The sequence below is a fragment of the Myxine glutinosa genome, chromosome 2 (assembly GCF_964187855.1).
Source record: "Myxine glutinosa chromosome 2, kmMyxGlut1.1, whole genome shotgun sequence".
Taxonomy (NCBI): Eukaryota; Metazoa; Chordata; class Myxini; order Myxiniformes; family Myxinidae; genus Myxine; species Myxine glutinosa.
Genome location: NC_136262.1, coordinates 81,580,200 through 81,601,280, shown reverse-complemented (window position 1 = coordinate 81,601,280; position 21,081 = coordinate 81,580,200). Strand labels below are relative to the sequence as shown.

The window sequence follows — 21,081 nt, the reverse complement described above, 5'->3', positions numbered from 1 at the left end:
AAACCGACATGTAGCATGATATCTCACAAAGTTATGGACGGGTTTGGACGAAACCTGGTGGACAGATTGGGTGTTTGACAAGGACGAATCGATTCGACTTCGGTGAAGATCTGAATATCGATTAGGATAAGAGAATTATTTAATTTTTAAGGGATTCCTCACCATTGCATAATAGGGCTAAAACCGACATGTAGCATGATATCTCAAAAAGTTATGGACGGGTTTGGACGAAACCTGGTGGACAGATTGGGTGTTTGACAAGGACGAATCGATTCGACTTCGGTGAAGATCTGAATATCGATTAGGATAAGAGAATTATTTAATTTTTAAGGGATTCCTCACCATTGCGTAATAGGGCTAAAACCGACATGTAGCATGATATCTCAAAAAGTTATGGACGGATTTGGACGAAACCTGGTGGACAGATTGGGTGTTTGACAAGGACGAATCGATTCGACTTCGGTGAAGATCTGAATATCGATTAGGATAAGAGAATTATTTAATTTTTAAGGGATTCCTCACCATTGCGTAATAGGGCTAAAACCGACATGTAGCATGATATCTCAAAAAGTTATGGACGGATTTGGAAGAAACTTGGTGGACAGATTGGGTGTTTGACAAGGACGAATCGATTCGACTTCAGTGAAGATCTGAATATCGATTAGGATAAGATAATTATTTAATTTTTAAGGGATTCCTCACCATTGCGTAATAGGGCTAAAACCGACATGTAGCATATCTCAAAAGGTTATGGACGGATTTGGACGAAACTTGGGTGGACAGATTGGGTGTTTGACAAGGACGAATCGATTCGACTTCAGTGAAGATCTGAATATCGATTAGGATAAGATAATTATTTAATTTTTAAGGGATTCCACACCATTGCGTAATAGGGCTAAAACCGACATGTAGCATATCTCAAAAGGTTATGGACGGATTTGGACGAAACTTGGTGGACCGGTTGGGTGTTTGACAAGGACGAATCGATTCGACTTCGGTGAAGATCTGAATATGGATTCGGATACGGTGTTTATTTAATTTTTAAGTGATTCTTCACCATTGAGAGATGGGCGTAAAGCAATATTTAACATGATATTTAAAAAAGTTATGGACGAGTTATGACTAAACTTGGTGGATGAGTTGGTTATGTGACAAGACCAAGCCGATTTGATCTGCTTATGATATAATTTTAAGTCGATTATAAGTGACTTGTCAGGAAGAAAAATGGTGCTACTTTTGGAACAATTATACACTGTATATTGATTTATCAAATGATTATATTGATTTATCAATTTCCTTTATTGACCGCCCTCTCCTCCCCTTTACATAGGAGGATTACATAAGCCTTACATAAGCAGTCCTAAGATTTGAAACTTAAGCAGTATGGCGGAGATTCATTTAAAAGGGCGAAAATATTATCGTAATGGTCTCAGATAAATAAATGAGTCTTTCTTCGTTGACTGTTCACTTCTGCAAATAAACAACTTACATTTGTAAACTCTGTTCATGTCTGGTATCAGTGTCTTGGTCAATAATGGAACTTAAGCAGAGGGGAATTGAAACCCACTGAAAGGTTATGGGAGACTCCTGCGTTATTTCAGTTTAGCTACTTAATTTCAGTTGAATTTTCCATTTTGAACACTGTAGAACACGAATCGGACCACGAACCTGCAGTTTAGCAGTACTTTCGCACTGAATACTTGTGCGCAGTAATTGTGCAAAAATTTTACGCCATCTTGACCAATTTCTGTGTGCTGTGAGGGTAACAGTCAGATTCAGACAAAATGGCGGCGCCTAGTGATGCAATGGCATGTGTGCTAACTTTGTCCCAAAAATGTTTGTTTAGTGCATCTTTTTCTCAAGCGTCATTCCAAAATTGTCAGTTTCTCTGAGCAAAGTTAGCATAACGTTCCCTTTGTATCGGCGTCGTATGGTTCCCATCGCTCCTGTTATTCAAAGTCCACGAACAAAGCCAATATATATCTTGCTCAGAAATGCCAAGCAAAAGTTGAAAAGACCCTTCCAACGTTTTTTTCTCAGGACAGCATGGGGTAAGGTGTTCTATGGACTCTCTTGTTCCTGTAAATATTAGAGTGAAGAATGCTCTTTTTCATTGCATTGCATGCATTTCAGTCTTAGGATAACTTTGCTGAGGTCATAACATGACTTTTGATCAGGATCAGTGACTGGTACATCTAGTGCAAATGGCAATCAACATTATTTTTATTGTAACTCGAAGAATATAATATGAGATGCAAAAATATTTTTTTGTACCAAAGCAAAATCACAAATATGAAATTTAAGCATTCATATCACTAAAACTGAACAAACTAACATTTAACCTGATATTGTACTCTATTCAATTAAAGTTACGGTATAAAAAGGTTCCTCATTTGAGCCAGGTGCCCCTGTACAATAATTTTCATTCATGTATGAAATGAAATGTAACATGGGTTGCCTTTAGGGTTGGCAGAATATCTTGGAAACAATATCTTGTAAGCGTGTCAAATCCAGACCCATATGACCCAGATGTAGACTGTCATCCTGGTGTTTCACATGCAGGTTGAGGCGTCAATTTCAGTGCCATACCTCAGATGGACGTTAAGCCAGAGCACCCATCTGCCAGCTATGGGAGTATTTGGGGACGTTAATGACCTCACGTTTTCTTCCACGAAGAGTAGGCGAGTTTTTGCAAGCACCCTGAAGAAATTACAAATTCCTGCCAAAGTCAATCATCAGGCCTGGCTAGCCGGTTCCAGAAAAGACTTGGGTCAGAATCGTTCCCACAAGCCGACCCCAAAATAAGTTGGGAATAATTTGGCCCATTAAAGACGACACCATTGTCCACTAAATGTAAAACTATGGAAATAGCAACCTGATTTGTCTATTTTGGACAAATTATAATATGTCTGCAAAAAATGACTTTTTTTGACATCCCTCCACTCCCCCCTCCTATATTTTGCAACACCCAACACAACTCCCCATCCCTGTCCCCTATCTACTCCATCAATGTGCCCCATTAACTATTTTTCTTAACTGTATTTTTCTTCGGATATTTTTCCCTCTACACCCTATATTTTGCTAATGTAATATACAGTGCCCATAGAAAGTCTACACCCCCTTACAAAATTTTCACCTTTTGTTGCCTTATTACTTGGAATTAAAATGCATTAAATCAGACTTTTCCCACCTTTATTTACCGGAACCCACAACTTCCAAGTGAAAAACAAATTCTACAAATTTCGGAAATTAATTATAAATACAAAACTAAAATATCTTTGTTGGATAAGTGTCCACCCCCTATGAGTTAATAATTGGTGGAAGCACCTTTGACAGCAATTACAGCTGTGGGTCTGTTGGGATAGGTCTCTACCTACTTTGCACACCTTGATTGTGCAATATTTGCCCATTCTTCTGTACAAAACTGTTCAAGCTCAGTCAAGTTGCATGGGGAGTGTTGATGAACAGCAATCTTTAAGTCATGCCACAGATTTTAGATAGGATTTAGGTCGAGGCTCTGACTGTGCCACTCAAGGACATTTATCTTTTTGTTCCATAGCCACTCCAGTGTCGCTTTGGCTTTGTGTTTCGGGTCATTGTCATGCTGAAAGATTAACTTTCGTCCCAATTTCAGCTTTCTTGCAGAGGGCAGCAGTCTTTCCTCCAGGATTTTTTGGTGTTTTCCTTCATCCATTTTCCCTTGTATCCTGACAAGTGACCCAGTCCCTGCTGATGCGAAACATCTCCATAACATGATGCTGCCACCAACATGCTTCACAGTAGGGATTGTGTTCTTCAGATGATGTGCTGTGTTGGGTTTGCACCAAATGTAACATTTTGCATTTAGGCCAAAAAGTTTCCATCGTGGTTTCGTAAGACCACAAAACTTTTTGCCACATGGCTTCACAATCTCTGGAGTGTTTTTTGCATACCGTAAACGGGACTCAAGGTGGGCTTTTTTGAGTAATGGCTTCCTTCTTGTCATCCTACCATACAGGCCAGACTTGTGGAGTGCTTGGGATATTGTTGTCACATGCACACAGTGACCAGTCTGTAGCTCTTTGCCATAAAGTCCTGTAGCTCTTTCTACATTGCCATTGGCCTCTTGGTGGCCTCTCTGATCAGTCTTCCTTGCTTGGTCATCCAGTTTGGTGGGACGGCCTGATCTAGGCAGGGTCTTGGTGGTATCATAGGCCTTCCACTTATTAATGTTTGGCTTGACTGTGCTTCAAGGGATATTGAAGGCCTTTGAAATATTTTATACCCATCCTCTGATCTGTGCCTTTCCACAATTTTATCCCAGAGGTCTTTTGAAAGCTCCTTGGTGCTCATGGTTGAGTCTTTGCTGTGAAATGTACTACCCAGAAGAATAAACCTACAAGAACAGCTGATTTTATTCTGAAACTAGATTCTATTCATAGATTACTTACCATGCGCAGTCAATTTGGTGCGAGTCAACTCTTGTTTTTTCACTTCTTTTTTTATTTGATCCAATATCTGCCAGACCACATGAGTGATTACATCATAAATTTATATTCTCTAATATAATTGTTGCATAGATCACGCTCAATAAATTTCAAACTAATCAGACTAAGCATTGTCCCTGTCAAATTATGGCATCATAATTACCACACCAGTGATGTCATCATTAACAACACATATTTCCCATGCGGAGTTCTTTACAATGAGCCACGTTTCAATTTTTTCCATGGAGTAGTTTTGGAGATAGAGAGGTGCAACGTTTGTCGGTTTTTCCAAGATGGCGCCTGTACCAGGTGAGATATGACGTTCTAACTATCATTAAAAATTCTACAGGAGGAGGTGCTCCTATGGTACAAATTTCGTGTCTGTCTGACTAACAGTTGCAGGGGAATTTTTTTTTTTCATACTGATCAGATCAAGCGTTGTACTTGTTGAATTGTGATGCCATAATGAAGACACCAATGGCATCGTCATCATCAACATATCTTGTTCCCCATTGGGAGTACTTGACAATGAGCCCTATTTCAACTTTTTCCATTGAGTGGTTTGGGAGATATAACGGTGTAATGTGTTTCCAAGATGGCGTCCATACCATGTGATCTATAACGTCATAATTATGAATAAAAATAATTATTCAGGAGGAGGCACTCCTATGGTAAAGTTTTGTGTCAATTGGACCAACGGTTGCTGAGAAAATGAATTTTAAAAATGCAGACACGCCACACGTACGTACGCAACCGAATGCCTAACCCTGCTTTTCGCTTTGCGAGTGCAGGGTAATAATAATCAGAATGACGACAATTTAACACATGTAGAGGCCAATTAACTTGGTGTGTGATTTTAAAGGTGATTGGTTACACCTGAGCTAATTTACAATTGCTATTATAAGGGGGTGGACACTTATCCGACCAAGATTTTCTAGTTTTGTATTTTTAATAAATTTTCTGAAATTTGTAGAATTTGTTTTTCACTTGGAAGTTCTGGGTTCCGATGTGTAAATAAAGGTGGAAAAAGCCTGATTTAATGCATTTTAATTCCAGGTGACAAGGCAACAAAAGGTGAACATTTTGAAGGGGATGTAGACCTTCTATAGGCACTGTATATATTGCTCTAAACGTGATATAAAGTAAAACAATCAAATGCAACATAAACAAAGCACAACTGCTTCTCACTTTAAAAACAACTTCCAACAGTTTGACACAAAACAAAAATATCTGACCAACAATAAAAAAGGAGACTAAGCACTGTTAAAAAATGTCAAGAGTTTACAATTTTTTTCAGTAATAACTTTCCTATCAAATTAGAATGTAACCCATACCCTCTGCCGGTGGCATTTAAGGCTGTCTACATTTAGAATTTCTAACTTCCCCTGATCAGTGTATTGGGCCCAATCCTGTTCCTCGTATACATAAATGACCTCTCCAATGCTCTGGAAAACCCTCTCTTCCTTTTTGCAGATGACTCCACATTATGTCGTACCTTACCCCCATTCTTCTGCGAGGTAGACAGCAGCTGTATCATGCTCTGCTGATCTGGAAGTTATGCTCTGATAAATGGAACATGTCCTTCAATCTTGGAAAAATTCATTGTGTCACTCTATTACAATGGAAGAATCATCAAACACACCCATCCTTCTATTTCCCTAGCTAGCCACTGGAATTAAGATATTCAGTCTATTGACCTTCCGGGCCTCACCAGCAGCCATGACCTTTCCTGGGCCGACCACATAGCAAAGCTTACCTCCAAAGCTTGCCACAGACTGTGCATCCTCTATCGATCCGAATCTTTCCTTGAAAAATCAGAGCTACTCAGTCTACAAGGCCTTTGTCGATACCTCAATGGAGTACTGCTCTCCCTTATGGGCTGGTACTCCACCATCACATCTGTCTTTCCTGGATTCTGTGGAATCTAAAACTCAAAACATTATTGGAATCTCCTACGATTAGGATGAAGCACAAGATCTGTTGTTCTCACCTTGCACGTAGGATGGCGGCCTCTCTGTTTTTTTTTTAACCCTTCTTCTCTGATATTTAGCCCGGTGTTTGGCTTAGCGGTTAGGGTGCCGGCTTGGGATCCTAGGATCCTGGGTTTGAATCCCGGTCGATCGCTGAATTAACGCCAGGGGGGGTTGACTCAGCCTGTCATCCTTCTGAGGTCGGCAAATTGAGTACCAGTTCACTGGTAATTCCCTGTGTGTCACAAGAGGTGACTAACAGGGTTGGTGGCAGGAAGGGCATCTGGCCATAAAAACATTGCTTCAAAAAAAAATAAAGGGGACCGCGGTGCCCAAAAAAGGCCAACCCCTGCTCTGTGGGGAAAAATGGCCTCTAAAGGTGGTTCCGTCTTTTCTGATATTTCTCCCTCTGCTCTCTGTCCTCCAACCCTCAGCAGCATCTCCAGGGTGCACGTGTTCTTCCAGTAACCTACTTCTGGCTAAACTTCCAAAATCCAGGCTAACTACACACCTCAACCCTTTTGTTACTCATTTCTCTTGGTGTGACATCGGTAAACCCTTATATTCACAATTTGTTCCTTTTCATTACTCCACTGAAATCCAGGTAGATGTGCGCCATTCACAACTAAACGTTTTTTGTTTTGTATATTTAAAAACTTTGATTCCATTTTCATGTAACTAGGTTCAGTAAACAAATTTTAGGAATTTTGATCCTTCTTCTCCTCAACTCAAATGTTTCAGTCCCACTTAACTGCCATCATGTTGTGCAAACCTGAAACTCTTTCCGAAGAGAAAATTTAAAATTTGTTGTGCATCCGTGTTTCTTTTGGGTTATCTTTTTGGGTTTCTTTTGGGTTTTGGGTTATGGTTTGGTTGGGTTATCCGTGTTTCTTTTGGCAGTATTCTGATCATCTCGTGCTTTGACTCGACGTTTCTCAACTGCTCTCATTTCCTCTAGAGTTCTGTATGCATATCGATGTGTATGTGCAAACGTCTATGTCTGTTTGTATGTCTGTTTGTATGCCTGTCTGCAAGGTGGTTCGTTTGTGTACAAGTGTATATGTTGAGATATAAATGGATGATAATGTATTTTTGTAATTAGAGCTCGTCCTGCGTATCCAAGGGATGCTCTCCATCAGTTTTGACCTCTGTAAACCCCTCAGCTTCAGGCACCTAGAAAAAGTGCACAAGAGGTGACTTTGTTTCAAACATTTCTGACATGTCATACCATGCACAGTAATGTGATGAAACCGTATACAATGTACTTCAGGAAATGCAAGACTGTTTCGGTTTATCATGGATGTTTCACCAATGTCATTTATAATCATACATAAACTCATTTACTACTCGTTTAAGAGAAAGAAAAACTGTGATGTCATAAAAGGTCACTGAGTTTGTATAACGCTGCTTTGTGTATGGAATATCCTGACTAGTGTAAAACTTTGTGATGAACTTTGATTTGACCCTTCTCGCTAGAACCCCTCCTTGACACACGACAACCCGACGGGCCCTCATTATGGGAGTGCTTGTTTGTAGTTCCCATCTGAGCGCCAAGCTCATTGTGGATGTGGTTAAGTGATTGACAGCAGGAAGTGTACCCACTCATTCATTCATCGATCTATCCATCTAACTACTTATTGGCCGTCAGCAATGATGACACCCCTGCACATGTGCCTGGGTCAATTCAAGCTGATCCTGGAGTTTTTTTTTTTTTTTTTTGCATACAAGATCGAGGCTCGTGTAAAAGCTAACATTAATCACAAAAAGACAAACTGACACATAAAACATATGACAAAGGGAGCGGGAGACAAGATGGGGAGAGAGAGGGAAGCACAAGTACAACAGTAGAGATCAGGGACACCGGGAGATCTGTGGGAGGGAGAGGGCTTGGGGGAGGAGGCACGGGAAGGGGGGTTGAGGTATAACACACATGGACATTGCTAGGACTTCCAGGAAAGAAGTCGGAAACTTACCGGAGTTGAAGTCGTTTCGATTGGCTAACACTAAAGAGAGACCCCTTCCCTTTCCTCTTACCCCATCTCACTCTTTTCATAAGTGTCATTTTGTGCTGAAAGGAAAACCTCAAACAAGGGGATCCCAACTGCAGCTTAGATCAGCTGAAAGCTCACTGCGCTGGTGATCATTTCAGTAAAGGTAGACACTACATTTACTGAATGGCCACGTTTACCTGGGTCGGCAAGCCAAATCTCCCGTGACCTCTCTCAATAAGGCCAACATCTAGTTTGTTCTTTTCGCACACAACGATTAGGGTCTTGCATCAGGTCGCATCATGTTACTGTGTAGGAACCCCCTAATTACTCCAACACGTTTAACTGGCAGGACATGTAAAGCGTTAACTCCACGTTACCTCCCAGTACATGCTGTCCTCGAAGCAATCAACATCAGAAGCCTGCCCCCACCAAGTATGTTTGAGGAAGAAACCTGGATGAAAAACGAGTGTTTAAAAACCTTCCCAGAATGGTCACAAATATAAACTTTATACCAAATTGTTTTGAACATATGTGCAACTTACAAACTTGTGTCTGCTTTAAACATATCAAAATATAAAGTAAACAGGAAGTGAGCATCGGAGGCTAACGGTTCAATGCTGTGATGGTGAAACACCTGAAAAATGATTTGTCAGTCATTGTGTTCATTTTGTACAAGGGATTGTCAAGAAGTTTTGCCTTTTGTAGATTTAAATAATCATATTGAAGATGATTTTGCAAGCATTGCATCGGAGGCAACAGGATGCAATCAGCGATGCAGCACCGGAGTATAGCCAAGGTGTTGATGATGCATCAGGTGGTAAGGTGCCATTTTGATTTGTCAATATCGTAACGTGCTTTGGATGTGAAGGTGGTCCCCCTGTTTTTTGTTGCAGCTAATGTGTTGGTTCACGAGTTATCAAACAGAGTGACCACTATATTTGTCATGGGTGTGTGTCTGTCTGTGTCTGTCTGTCTGTCTGTCCGCAGCATAACTACCCGATGATATCATCTGATCTTGATGAAACTTGGGTGGGAGGTTGATATCATGATCTAGTTGTGTCCTGCCTAGAGTGGGCGTATTGCGCCCATTGTGGGCGGAGCGACGCCCGAAAAAGATGTCTTTTTAGGGGGTAATCGAGTTCAAGCTACATCTTCTCCGAGGGAGTTGGTGGAATCTGACAGGGGTTTCGGTACTTGGTTAGGCCAATGTCATGTGTCTAGCCCCACGGAGCTCGATTTTTCATTTTCGCCCCAAGGTCAAGGTCACAAGGTCACGAAATTTAGAAAAGTCGATTTTTGATGGTTTTATGACATTGTTCGCTTCCTGATAGGGTGAAATGTTGTACATGATCTGATATTATCACATACATCATGAAATACAAGTTTTCCAACAAATTTCAGAATCTTCGACCTTTGACCTTTGAAGGTCACAAAGGTCAAATTTTCAAAGTTGTCGGAATCGAACCGAATTTTCGGTATTGTGTGCCTAACCAACCTCATAACTGATTTTACATTATTTTCGATCTCATTTCAAGGTCAGTAACCTTCGTTTTGACATTTCCGGGCCTGGCATGTCCGGGCCTGTGTCGATTATAGTCCATCCTTTGTCATTGAATACCGCTCGCTCGTGAACCATCGTCGTCTCCTGACTTGTCCAAAGTAAAATGATGAGTGCATGTAATCGGTTGTTGTAGTTTAAATTGCATCGTGCTGCGTTTCATTATTTGTTACTATTACTAGCAAGGGCTCATGTGCAAGTGCTTACCTGTAATCATGCCACCTCCTATCGCCATGACCAAGGAGATGAGGACCTGCAGAGCCTGGAACCCCCCCTGCACCATGGGCGAGCGTCCCTTTCCAGGTTCAATTTCATCGCTCCATTCGTGAAGACGTTTGAACAGAGGAGTGTTTTTGTCTTCTGGCACTAATGTTGGAAAGGTCAAGTACAAGCTGGAAATGAAAAAAGATCATGATCAACGAGTTGAAACAACGTTGATAAATTTTAAACTGTTCTAAAATGGTAATCGTTAAAACATAAAGCAAATGAAAAGGTAAATAACATGGTTTTCTTTTCTGTAGAAACTCGAGGCTCAATGCAGGGCGAGGTGACGGAGGGTACGAACTGACAGAAGGACTCATTAAACAAGGGGATGAATGAACAGGAAGGGATAGAGAGGAGGAGAGGGAACATGCAACCTGTAAATAAGAGGGTTGGGTTAGAAAGGGTTAATGAGGGTGATAAAGATTTGGGGGGGGGGGGGCATGGGAGGGCTGGCATGAAACGGTGGTACACTGTCTGGTTGAAGCCTTGAAGGGATTGGTGCAGTAGCACAGCCTCTGGAAACACATCTTCTAAAATCTAAATCATCTGTCCTCAGGTTCCATCACCTGTCCCCATTTGAGTCAGTCTACCAATCAGGTGGGTAAGCTCGAGAAAGGGCTAATTTTATCGATATGTAGGGAGCGGCAAACACATTTTCAAATGTCCAGCCCACCTCTAGGCTGGCAGTCAGTGCAGGTGGTGGAGAAAGTCCAGAATAAATTAATAACAGACTACCAAATAAACTACCACCTTATGGCCCAACAATGCAACATAATTGTATTCTTAATGCAATGATTCTAATGAAAGGAACATTATAGTTCATTATCATAGGAAACTCCCAGGCCTTTCATGTAACCGTACCTCAGTCCATAGACTTCTTCACTAGCAAAGGCCGCAGCAATGGCTCCAGAAAGTCCTCCCAGAATTCCTGGCATTCCGTGCAAGTTGTGAACGCCACATGTGTCGTGAACTTTCAACTTTGATTCCAAAAGCGGCTGAAAAGGCACACATGAGTGAAGATTAAAAATCTTTCAGGGCTGTCTAACTTTTCCCAAGCAGAGTATATTTTTGCATCAAACCAGAGTCATGAATTTAAAGGTAGACTGAGTGGAATTTTGCCATTGCGCAAACTGATTAGTGATCACTATACATGATCCCTGCTGGTCCAGGTATGCCTTGCTATATAATTACCCCATTCAAGGTGTATTACTTGGCAAATTGATTTTGCCGAGTATGTTGGTCTGCAGTGTCGGTTGTGTTTGATTTTTGCCCAAAGTTTTCAAGCAATCATTCTGAAATTTATCGTTTATGCAGGTGACCGGCCAAGTACAGCAACACACAATTTTGGTGAAGATCCGGATCAGAGATTGTTAAAAGTGATTTTCACCATTGGTGACGGGGCTAAAAACGATATATAGCATGATATCTCAAAAAGTTGTGGGCGGATTCGGACGAAACTTTGTGGACACTGGACAGGTTGGGTGTGTGACGAGGAAGCATTGGTTCAATTTTGGTGAAGATTCTAATCTGGATCCAGATCCGAGAATTTTTTGATGTGATTTTTCACCATTGGAAGCCCGGTGTTGGCTTAATGGTTAAGGTGGCTGGCTTGAGATCTCAGGGTCCTGAGTTCAAGCCCCTGCCATGCTGTTGAGTTAACACCAGGTGGGTTGACTCAGACTGTCATACTTCTGTAGTCGGCAAAGAATATCAGCTTATCAGCCGTTATCCACCGTCAAGACATCAGGACCAGCCTCATCCCCATCGCCTCATCCTCATCCTTTGAACACCTGGCTTTTAAACTCTCTGGTCGCACGCAGTCAGTCATGGCTGTCGTCTACCGCCCTCCCAAACCACACCCATTATTCCTGTCTGACTTCTCCTACTTTCTGACCCAGCTATGTTCCCTCTCCCCCTCAATCCTCCTCCTTGGTGATTTCAATATCCACATGGACTCCACTGACTCCACAATAACCACTGACTTCACTGATTTACTCACTTGCTTTAACCTCACTCAACATGTCAATTTTCCTACGCATATCCGTGGTCACATTTTGGACCTTGTCTGCTCCACTGGATTAATTTTGCACCATCTCTCTGGCTCCGACCTCACCCTCTCTGACCACTTAGCCATCACTATGACCATCAACATCCCCACCCCAACACCAAGACATTATCGCACTATCAACTTCCGTAAGCTAAACGCTCTTTCACCTACCTCATTCTCATCCACCCTCTCTGAAAAAATGTCCACTTCTCCCTTCATTGACCTCCACACCCCTTCCGACCTCACTGACTACTACAACCACACTCTCTCCTCCTGCCTTGACCAGCCTGCGCCTGTAAAAACCAAAACAGTTTCTTTCACCCATTCTGCTCCCTGGTTTACCCCTGAACTCCGCCTGATGAAAACTCGTGCTCGCCAACTTGAAAGACTCCGCAATAAAACAGGTCTCACAGTTCACTCCCAAGCCTACAAGGACCACCTACAACACTACAAAGATGCCCTCTCCCACGCCCGCTCCGCCTACTACTCTCAAATTATCCACTCTGGCTCCGGAAACCCAAAAGCACTCATCTCGACAATAAACAAACTCCTCCGCCCCCTGGACACCACCACCCAGTCATTCACAGTAGACAACTGCATCTCCTTCCTTTCTTTCTTCCAATGCAAAATTGACAACATCTACAACAGCTTGGCCACCGCCGCACCCGCTCCCCCTCCAACCACCTGCCCCCCCATATCCTGCCTTCCCCTGTCTCAATTCTTCCCGGTCTCCCCTACTGACCTCTCTGAACTCCTCATAGGAATGAAAACTGCCACCTGCACTCTTGACCCCATCCCCTCCAGCTTTGTCAAGGCCTCCCTCCCTGCTCTCTCTCCACTTATCATTGCAACAATAAACTCCTCCCTGTCTACAGGCATCATCCCACCATCCCTCAAAATTGCTGCTGTTACCCCCATTCTAAAAAAACCTGGTCTAAACCCTGACACCCTAAATAACTTCAGACCCATCTCCAACCTACCCTTTCTGTCAAAAGTTTTGGAACGCGCTGTAGCCGCTCAACTCAAACATCACCTCTCTGCCAATAACCTGTATGAAACATTCCAATCCGGATTCCGCTCCAACCACAGTACTGAAACTGCTCTCCTCAAAATCACCAACGACCTTCTCCTCTCCTCTGATGCTGGCAACCTCAACATTCTCGTCCTCCTCGACCTCAGCGCTGCCTTTGACACCATCGATCACACCATCCTCCTCACCCGACTTGAATCCACCTTTAACGTTACCGGCACTGCCCTCTCTTGGATTAAATCATACCTCTCTGACAGACGCCAGTTCATCTCCATCAATAACTGCAAATCCCCCACTGCTCCCCTCCCCCAAGGTGTCCCCCAAGGTTCAGTTCTTGGCCCCCTCCTCTTCATCCTTTACCTGTCCCCCCTCGGTCACTTAATCCGCCGTCGTGGTCTCCAATTCCACTGCTTCGCCGATGACATCCAGCTTTTCATCTCCACCAAGTCCATCTCCACCGACACCCACTCTATCCTGACAAACTGCATCTCTGAAATAAAATCCTGGCTTCAAATCAACTTCCTCAAACTTAACTGTGATAAATCTGAAATAATCATCATTGGCCCAAAAACGCTCACAAAATCCACCCATAACTTTGCCCTCAACATCGATGTTGGCACCATCGATAATGGTGATCCCAGTATCCACCTCCCCCCTCATCCGGAATCTTGGCGTCATCTTTGACCAAACCCTCTCCTTCGACATATACACTAAACAGATCACAAAGACAGCCTTCTTTCACCTGAAAAACATTGCCCGTCTCCGCTCATCCCTCTCCTCCACGGCTGCAGAAACCCTCATCCACGCCTTCATCACCTCCCGTCTGGACTACTGCAATAGCCTCCTCTATGGTTCACCCTCAACAATCACCAATAAACTCCAATACATTCAGAACTCCGCTGCCCGTCTACTCACCCATTCCCGGACCCGTGACCACATCACCCCCGTCCTTTACAAGCTTCACTGGCTCCCCATCTCCCAGAGAATCCAGTACAAAATCCTCGTCTTGACCTACAAAGCCCTCCATAACCTGGCCCCATCCTACCTGGCTGACCTCCTCTCCAGACACACTCCCACCCGCAACCTCCGCTCTGCTGGTACCAACCTCCTGACCCCCCCCCCCCCATCCGGACCAAATTCAGATCCTGGGGGGACAGGGCCTTCTCCATCGCTGCTCCCACCCTCTGGAACTCACTACCTCACACCATCAGAGACTCGTCCTCACTCACCACATTCAAAACATCACTCAAGACCCACCTGTTCAGCACTGCATTCAACATTCAACCCACAGCATTTAACCCCTGACTATCACTTCTCCTTCTCCCTCCTTTTGCTTTAAATATTTCCCTATTGATTCTTGTCTTTTTGCAATTGTTGTTTTCATGTTTTGTTATGCATTATGTTTTGCACTCTGTCAAAGCGCCTTTGGACTTCATGAAAAGCGCTATACAAAATAAATGAATTATTATTATTATTATAACTTGGAAGAATGAGCCATTCAAGTATCCTGCGTCGGAATGGCGACCTGTCCAGGATTGTGCCCTGTTGCCTAGGAAACTGCTTCGGCAGCCATATGAATCTGTAGATGCAAAATGTGTGTTCTTCTTCTTCTTCTTCTTCTTCATCATTGCGTGAGAGTTAGGCGAAAACCAATATATAGTACCATATCTCAAAAAGGTATGGACGGATTTGGACGAAGCTTGGTGGAGAGGTTAGGTGTGTGACAAGGAAGAATCGATTCGATTTTGGCGATAGATCCGATTTATTATTTATTTTAATTTTTAAATGATTCTTCACCATTGAGTGATTGAGCCAAAAACGATGTATAGCATGCTATTTGGGAATTCAGGTGGATTAATTGGTTAGGTGACAAGAACAAGCCAATTCGTTTTTGGTTCAGGTCCGGATCTAGATCTGACCGATCAGTGGGATACAAAACATAAACGGTTCAGCCTGGCGGAGGTGTGCTCTATCGTCTCTACTTATTCTAGTTTTATCATGTGACGTTTGGCTTGTTGCACTGGTATAAATTACCTGTTGTAAAAACAGAAGTGTGTGTGTGTGTGCTTGTGTGTGTGTGTGTGTGTGTGCGTGCGCGTCACACGTTATTCTGAAGGGTTCTTGCTGTTGTAGTATAAAAATGGTACCATTACAAACCTAATACTCGACTTCTTTGTTTGGAAAGCTAATTAATCGATTTGCTTGGAACAAAAAATAGTGACTATTTAATGAGAGAAATCCATTTTAAAAGCCTGTCTTTCCATGATGGAAGAATAAGTAGAACCTGTAGCTTTAACGTAGTGTTTCCAACGGTACGACAGCAAGAACCCTTTAGCATAACTCGGGACGGACATGAAAGTAGCACACAAAATTGTATTTAAGGTGGTAATACCTATGGAAGCAAGATCAAAAACATAAACAAGTACACGGAAAGAGTGCACAACAGCAACGACAATAACAACGATGTGCTATAAAAGATCCCTTTTGATGTGTTTCACTTCAATTTCAATCCTCATTGAGATTCACTGATACAAAATGTTGTCTTTTGATTAAACCCGTTAGCAAAGCGACAAGTACGCATGGCTTGCATTGACTGAATCCAGATAAATGGGAGAATCTTACTATAATTCACCAAATGTCTGTCTGTCTGTTCCCAGGTATCGCAAAAACCGCTGAACCGATCGCAACCAAATTTTGGGTGGGTAATCCTGGGACCCCTTGGAGTAAAATAGGCTATATTGTTTTCCCAATTTTTTCCATCACGTAAGGTGCCACATTTTGATGTATTCACGATGCTGGTGTTGCTTCCTGGCTTATTACCCACACGCACAAAGCGAAAAGCAGGACTAAGTAAGTGGTGCATGTCTGTCTGTCGAGGAACTATTGAATTTAAAGTGAATGTTATATTTTGAATACAAATCAGAACACAAACCTGTAGTTTTGCAGTACTTTGGCTCTGCATTTGGTAAATTATACGTAATCTCATCCCAATCACACATGCGCAAGGACGAGCGAGATAATACTTTTACTCTGTCTCCCTGCCTGGCAGTTAAAATTGAAAATCATTCCAAACAGGAAACTTACTGTTTTAAGGACGTCATAAAGGACACAAACAACAGGCACGAATAACTTATTTAACGTGTTATATAAGGTGTTGTAACAGATGCTGCATCAACGGCGGTATATGCTGTATAAAGCATAAAGCGGTATACATGCTGTTTGAAACCTATAATGCTGTATGTATAAAGAAAAATCCAAAGCGGTTTAAAGTTATAAGCCAATTCAAGACTGACCGCAAGATACTTGAAGCCCAAGGTAGAAACTATACCGCTGCAAAAGCCAATCATGATAGCTCCATACGGGTTTATCATCATGTCGGCACACGTCCCCACAGCCACGCCTCCAGCTAGTGAGGCATTCTGAATGTGAACCTGTGAGGGTTTGGGGAAACAAAGGAAGAGTAAGCAGAGACACGCATTCTTTATTAGCTGTTCCTCATGAACACCAGCATCTATTATTGAATGGTGATGACATTTTGATAATGCATTAATTTTACAAATAAAATATACAAAACGTTCTTAATCCTGCAAAAAAAAACCACAAAAATCAAAACAATCGAAACCCATAAAAGCCACAATGCTTGTTGCAGCTTCAAATCTAGAAAAAAATTCTTGTCTTTCAATTTTTTTATTTGTAGAGTGACTTGAAAAATTAAACTGAGGGTAGAAGGAAGGAATTAAAGGGAGAAGAACCACCTTTAGAGGCCATTTTTCCCCGGAGAGCAGGTGTTGGCCTTCTTTGGGCACCGTGGTCCCCTTTTGGAAGCGATGTTTTATGACTGGATGCCATTCCTGCCACTAACCCTGTTAGTTGCCTTTTGCGACACACAGGGAATTACCAGTGAACTGGTGCTCAATTTGCCGACCTCGGAAGGATTATAGGCTGAGTCAACACCCCTGGCGTTAATTCAGCGATCAACCGGGATTCGAGCCCAGGATCCTAGGATCCCAAGCTGGCACCCTAACCGCTCAGCCAACACCAGGCCAAGGGATTAAAGGGAGGATGAGTGAATAATGGGACGAGGGTGCGGTCCTTAGCTGAGGTCATGGGGTCACTAACAGGTAACACGACATAAAGGCGAGGGGACCTTATTAGACAGACTTATCCCAACCGACGTCCACGGTTGCTTAACAACCCGTTGGGCCACGGAGTTATCTGTGCCCTGGTGGCCTAAGGTCCGGAGGGACAGGGAGCAGGCCCGAGGAACCTTCCAAAGGAATATATATATATACTAGCGGGGTCACCCGTGGGAATCCCACGGGCATGGATGTGTGTGACATTTCGACATATTGAGTTATATGCTGCACATTCATTTTTACAAAATGGTTACTGGCAAGTCATCAGATCCAGAAATGGTGTGAATTTAGTTATTTCACATAATATGTGACCCCTCACTCCTCTCCACCTGACACTCTCCTGTCTCCACCTGACACTCTCCTGTCTCCACCTGACACTCTCCTGTCTCCACCTGACACTCTCCTCTCTCCACCTAGCACTCCTCTCCTCTCCAAACCCTCACATCCCTCTCCTTTCCAATCCCTCACACTCCTCTCCTCTCCAATCCTTCACACGCCTCTCCAATCGCGCCTCACACTCCTCTCCAATCGCGCCTCACACTCCTCTCCAATCGTGCCTCACACTCCTCTCCAATCGTGCCTCACACTCCCCTCCAATCACTCCTCTCCAATCGTGCCTCACACTCCTCTCCAATCACGCCTCACACTCCTCTCCAATCGTGCCTCACACTCCTCTCCAATCGCGCCTCACACTCCTCTCCAATCGCGCCTCACTCGCCTCTCCAATCGGCTTTCCCCGTCTCGTTTCTCTCCTTTTTCTCCCGTCTCGTTCTTTTTCTTGCTCCAAATCGGCCCGTCTCGCCCGTCGGAATCGGAAATCGGCCCGTCTTGCTTTTGTGCTTGTGCGTAAATAAATTGTGTTCATGACACCATTTCTGGTGTTGGGCTAGCGGCTAGGGTGCCGGCTTATGATCCTGGGTTCGAATCTCGGTCGATCGCCGAATTAATGCCAGGGGGGTTGACTCAGCCTGTCATCCTTCCGAGGTCGGCTAATTGAGTACCAGTTCACTGGTAATTCCCTGTTTGTCGTTGAAGGCGGCAAAAAGGGTTGGCGTCAGGAAGGGCATCCGGCCGTAAAACATTGCTTCAAAAAGGGGACAAAAAAACAACAACTACCACGGTCCCCGAAAAGGCCAACCCCCGCTTTGCGGGGAAAAATGGCCTCTAAACGGTGGTTTTTACACCATTTCTGGATCTGATGACTTGCCAGTAACCATTTTGTAAAAATGAATGTGCAGCATCTAACTCAATGACAATATGTCGAAATGTCACACACATCCATGCCCGTGGGATTCCCACGGGTGACCCCGCAAGTTTGCATTGACGTTCGTCGATGGACTCGTTCGCCCGTCTCATTCGTTTTCTTGCTGCATCCTGTTCAAGTCTGCGTTCTTCATCGAGCGTCTCATTCATTTTGGAAATAGAAGTTTCCACGCAGCGCATGAATTGTCACGATCCTCAAGAGGAATTTGTCTCGTAATCATCAAATGATAAATGGCAAGTAAATTATATTGTGGAAAATTAAAGATTTCAAATAAACCTATTTAAAGTGTATTCGCACATAACTAATTTTAAAAAACGAAGAAATATCTCTCGGTAATTTCCTGAAACATATTTTACTTCCGGCTAATAATGTTGAATTAAATAAAAACGAAGAAATATATGTCGGCATCATTGTTGACGTTTTTGTGACGACTGTCATCAAACGAAAAAGTAATATATCTTAACGGAAAAGCAAAAGCGAATTTTTAATATATATTGACACGTTGCCGTCGGTGTCATGTTGGGCGGTGTATGATACACCATGACGCGATTTTTAAAAATATATCTCTGCATTTTCCCGCGTGTGTGGAATGTTCTCAATTATTGCTGACACCGAGTCCAAAACCATCGATAAAAATGAAATCATATGGTGAGTTAGATTGGAGATAAAGGCGTGAGAGAGACTCAATGGCCTTGAAGTTGAAGTTACAGGCGTTTGAGAATTCATTTCGTTCTATAAACGGCAACTTTCATTGGATTTCCTTCCCGTTTTTTTTCAACCGAGTCGAAAACTATGTTAGCGACTGTGAAAAATGAAATGATATATCGAATTTTTAATATGTATCGACACGTTGCCGTCGGTGTCATGTTAGGCGGTGTATGATACACCATGACGCGATTTTAAAAAATATATCTGCATTTTCCCGCGTGTGTGGAATGTTCTCAATTATTGCTGACACCGACTCTAAAACCATCGATAAAAATGAAATCATATGGTGAGTTAGATTGGAGATAAAGGCGTGAGAGAGACTCAATGGCCTTGAAGTTACAGGCATTTGAGAATTCATTTCGTTCTATAAACGGCAACTTTCATCGGATTTTCTTCTCGTTTTTTTTCAACCGAGTCTAAAACTATGTTAGCGACTGTGAAAAATGAAATGATATATCGAATTTAAAATAGATATCGACACATTGCCGTCGGTGTCATGTTGGGCGGTGTATGATACACCATGACGCGGTTTTAAAAAATATATCTCTGCATTTTCCCGCGTGTGTGGAATGTTTGTGGAAAATTAAAGATTTCAAATAAACCTATTTAAAGTGTATGCGCACATAACTAATAAAAAAAACGAAGAAATATCTCTCGGTAATTTCCTGAAACATATTTTACTTCCGGCTAATATGTTGAATGAAATAAAAACGAAGAAATATATGTCGGCATCATTGTTGACGTTTTTGTGACGACTATCATCAAACGAAATAGTAATATATCATAACGGAAAAGCAAAAGCGAATTTTTAATATATATCGACACATTGCCGGCGGTGTCATGTTGGGCGGTGTATGATACACCATGACGCGATTTTAAAAAATATATCTCTGCATTTTCCCGCGTGTGTGGATTGTTCTCAATTATTGCTGACACCGAGTCTAAAAGTAAAACCATCGATAAAAATGAAATCATATGGTGAGTTAGATTGGAGATAAAGGCGTGAGAGAGACTCAATGGCCTTGAAGTTACAGGCCTTTGAGAATTCATTTCGTTCTATAAACGGCAACTTTCATCGGATTTTCTTCCCGTTTTTTTTCAACCGAGTCTAAAACTATGTTAGCGACTGTGAAAAATGAAATGATTTATCGAATTTGATTTGGGGGAGAGCAAGACACCACGGGCCTACAAAACAGGACTCAAAGCTATGCGAGTTAATAAAATGGTGGATATTTGTTTATAGCCACTCCCAGAATGGGTGGAGCTATGGGTGGAGCTACTCTGCAAACCGAGTAAGCCACACCCCGGACAGACACCCAACAGATAGACAGACAGACAGACAGACAGAATCATCTACGGCTATTATAATATATATATATATTATATATATATATATATATATATATATATATATATATATATATATATATATATATATATATATATATATATATATATATATATATATATATATATATATATATATATATATACTGAAACGCAAAAGAAACTTACCACCTTTGAAACCTTTAAATATCAACAATAACACTGCGTGTAGTAAATGTGTGAACTTATTTGTGGACAATAGTGTCCTCACTGTCAGACAAAATGGTCACGGATGGTCACTTGAACCTTCAATAATCACTT

The 21,081-nt window shown here is 42.4% G+C and overlaps 1 protein-coding gene across 2 annotated transcripts in view; it reads right to left on the bottom strand.

Annotated features, from left to right (window-relative positions):
* Positions 1–5,497: 5,497 nt before the first annotated feature.
* Positions 5,498–21,081, bottom strand: part of LOC137421649 (ammonium transporter Rh type B) — a 48,003-nt gene continuing 32,419 nt past the window's right edge. For both annotated transcript variants that reach the window (XM_068107905.2, XM_068107906.2), the window contains exons 7-11: positions 16,620–16,757; positions 11,111–11,244; positions 10,193–10,377; positions 8,805–8,878; positions 5,498–7,609 (exon numbers count right to left, since the gene is read on the bottom strand). In XM_068107905.2, the coding sequence (XP_067964006.1) occupies positions 7,535–7,609; positions 8,805–8,878; positions 10,193–10,377; positions 11,111–11,244; positions 16,620–16,757 (606 nt within the window). In that variant the 3' untranslated portion in view covers positions 5,498–7,534. The remainder of the gene's footprint in view (positions 7,610–8,804; positions 8,879–10,192; positions 10,378–11,110; positions 11,245–16,619; positions 16,758–21,081) is intronic.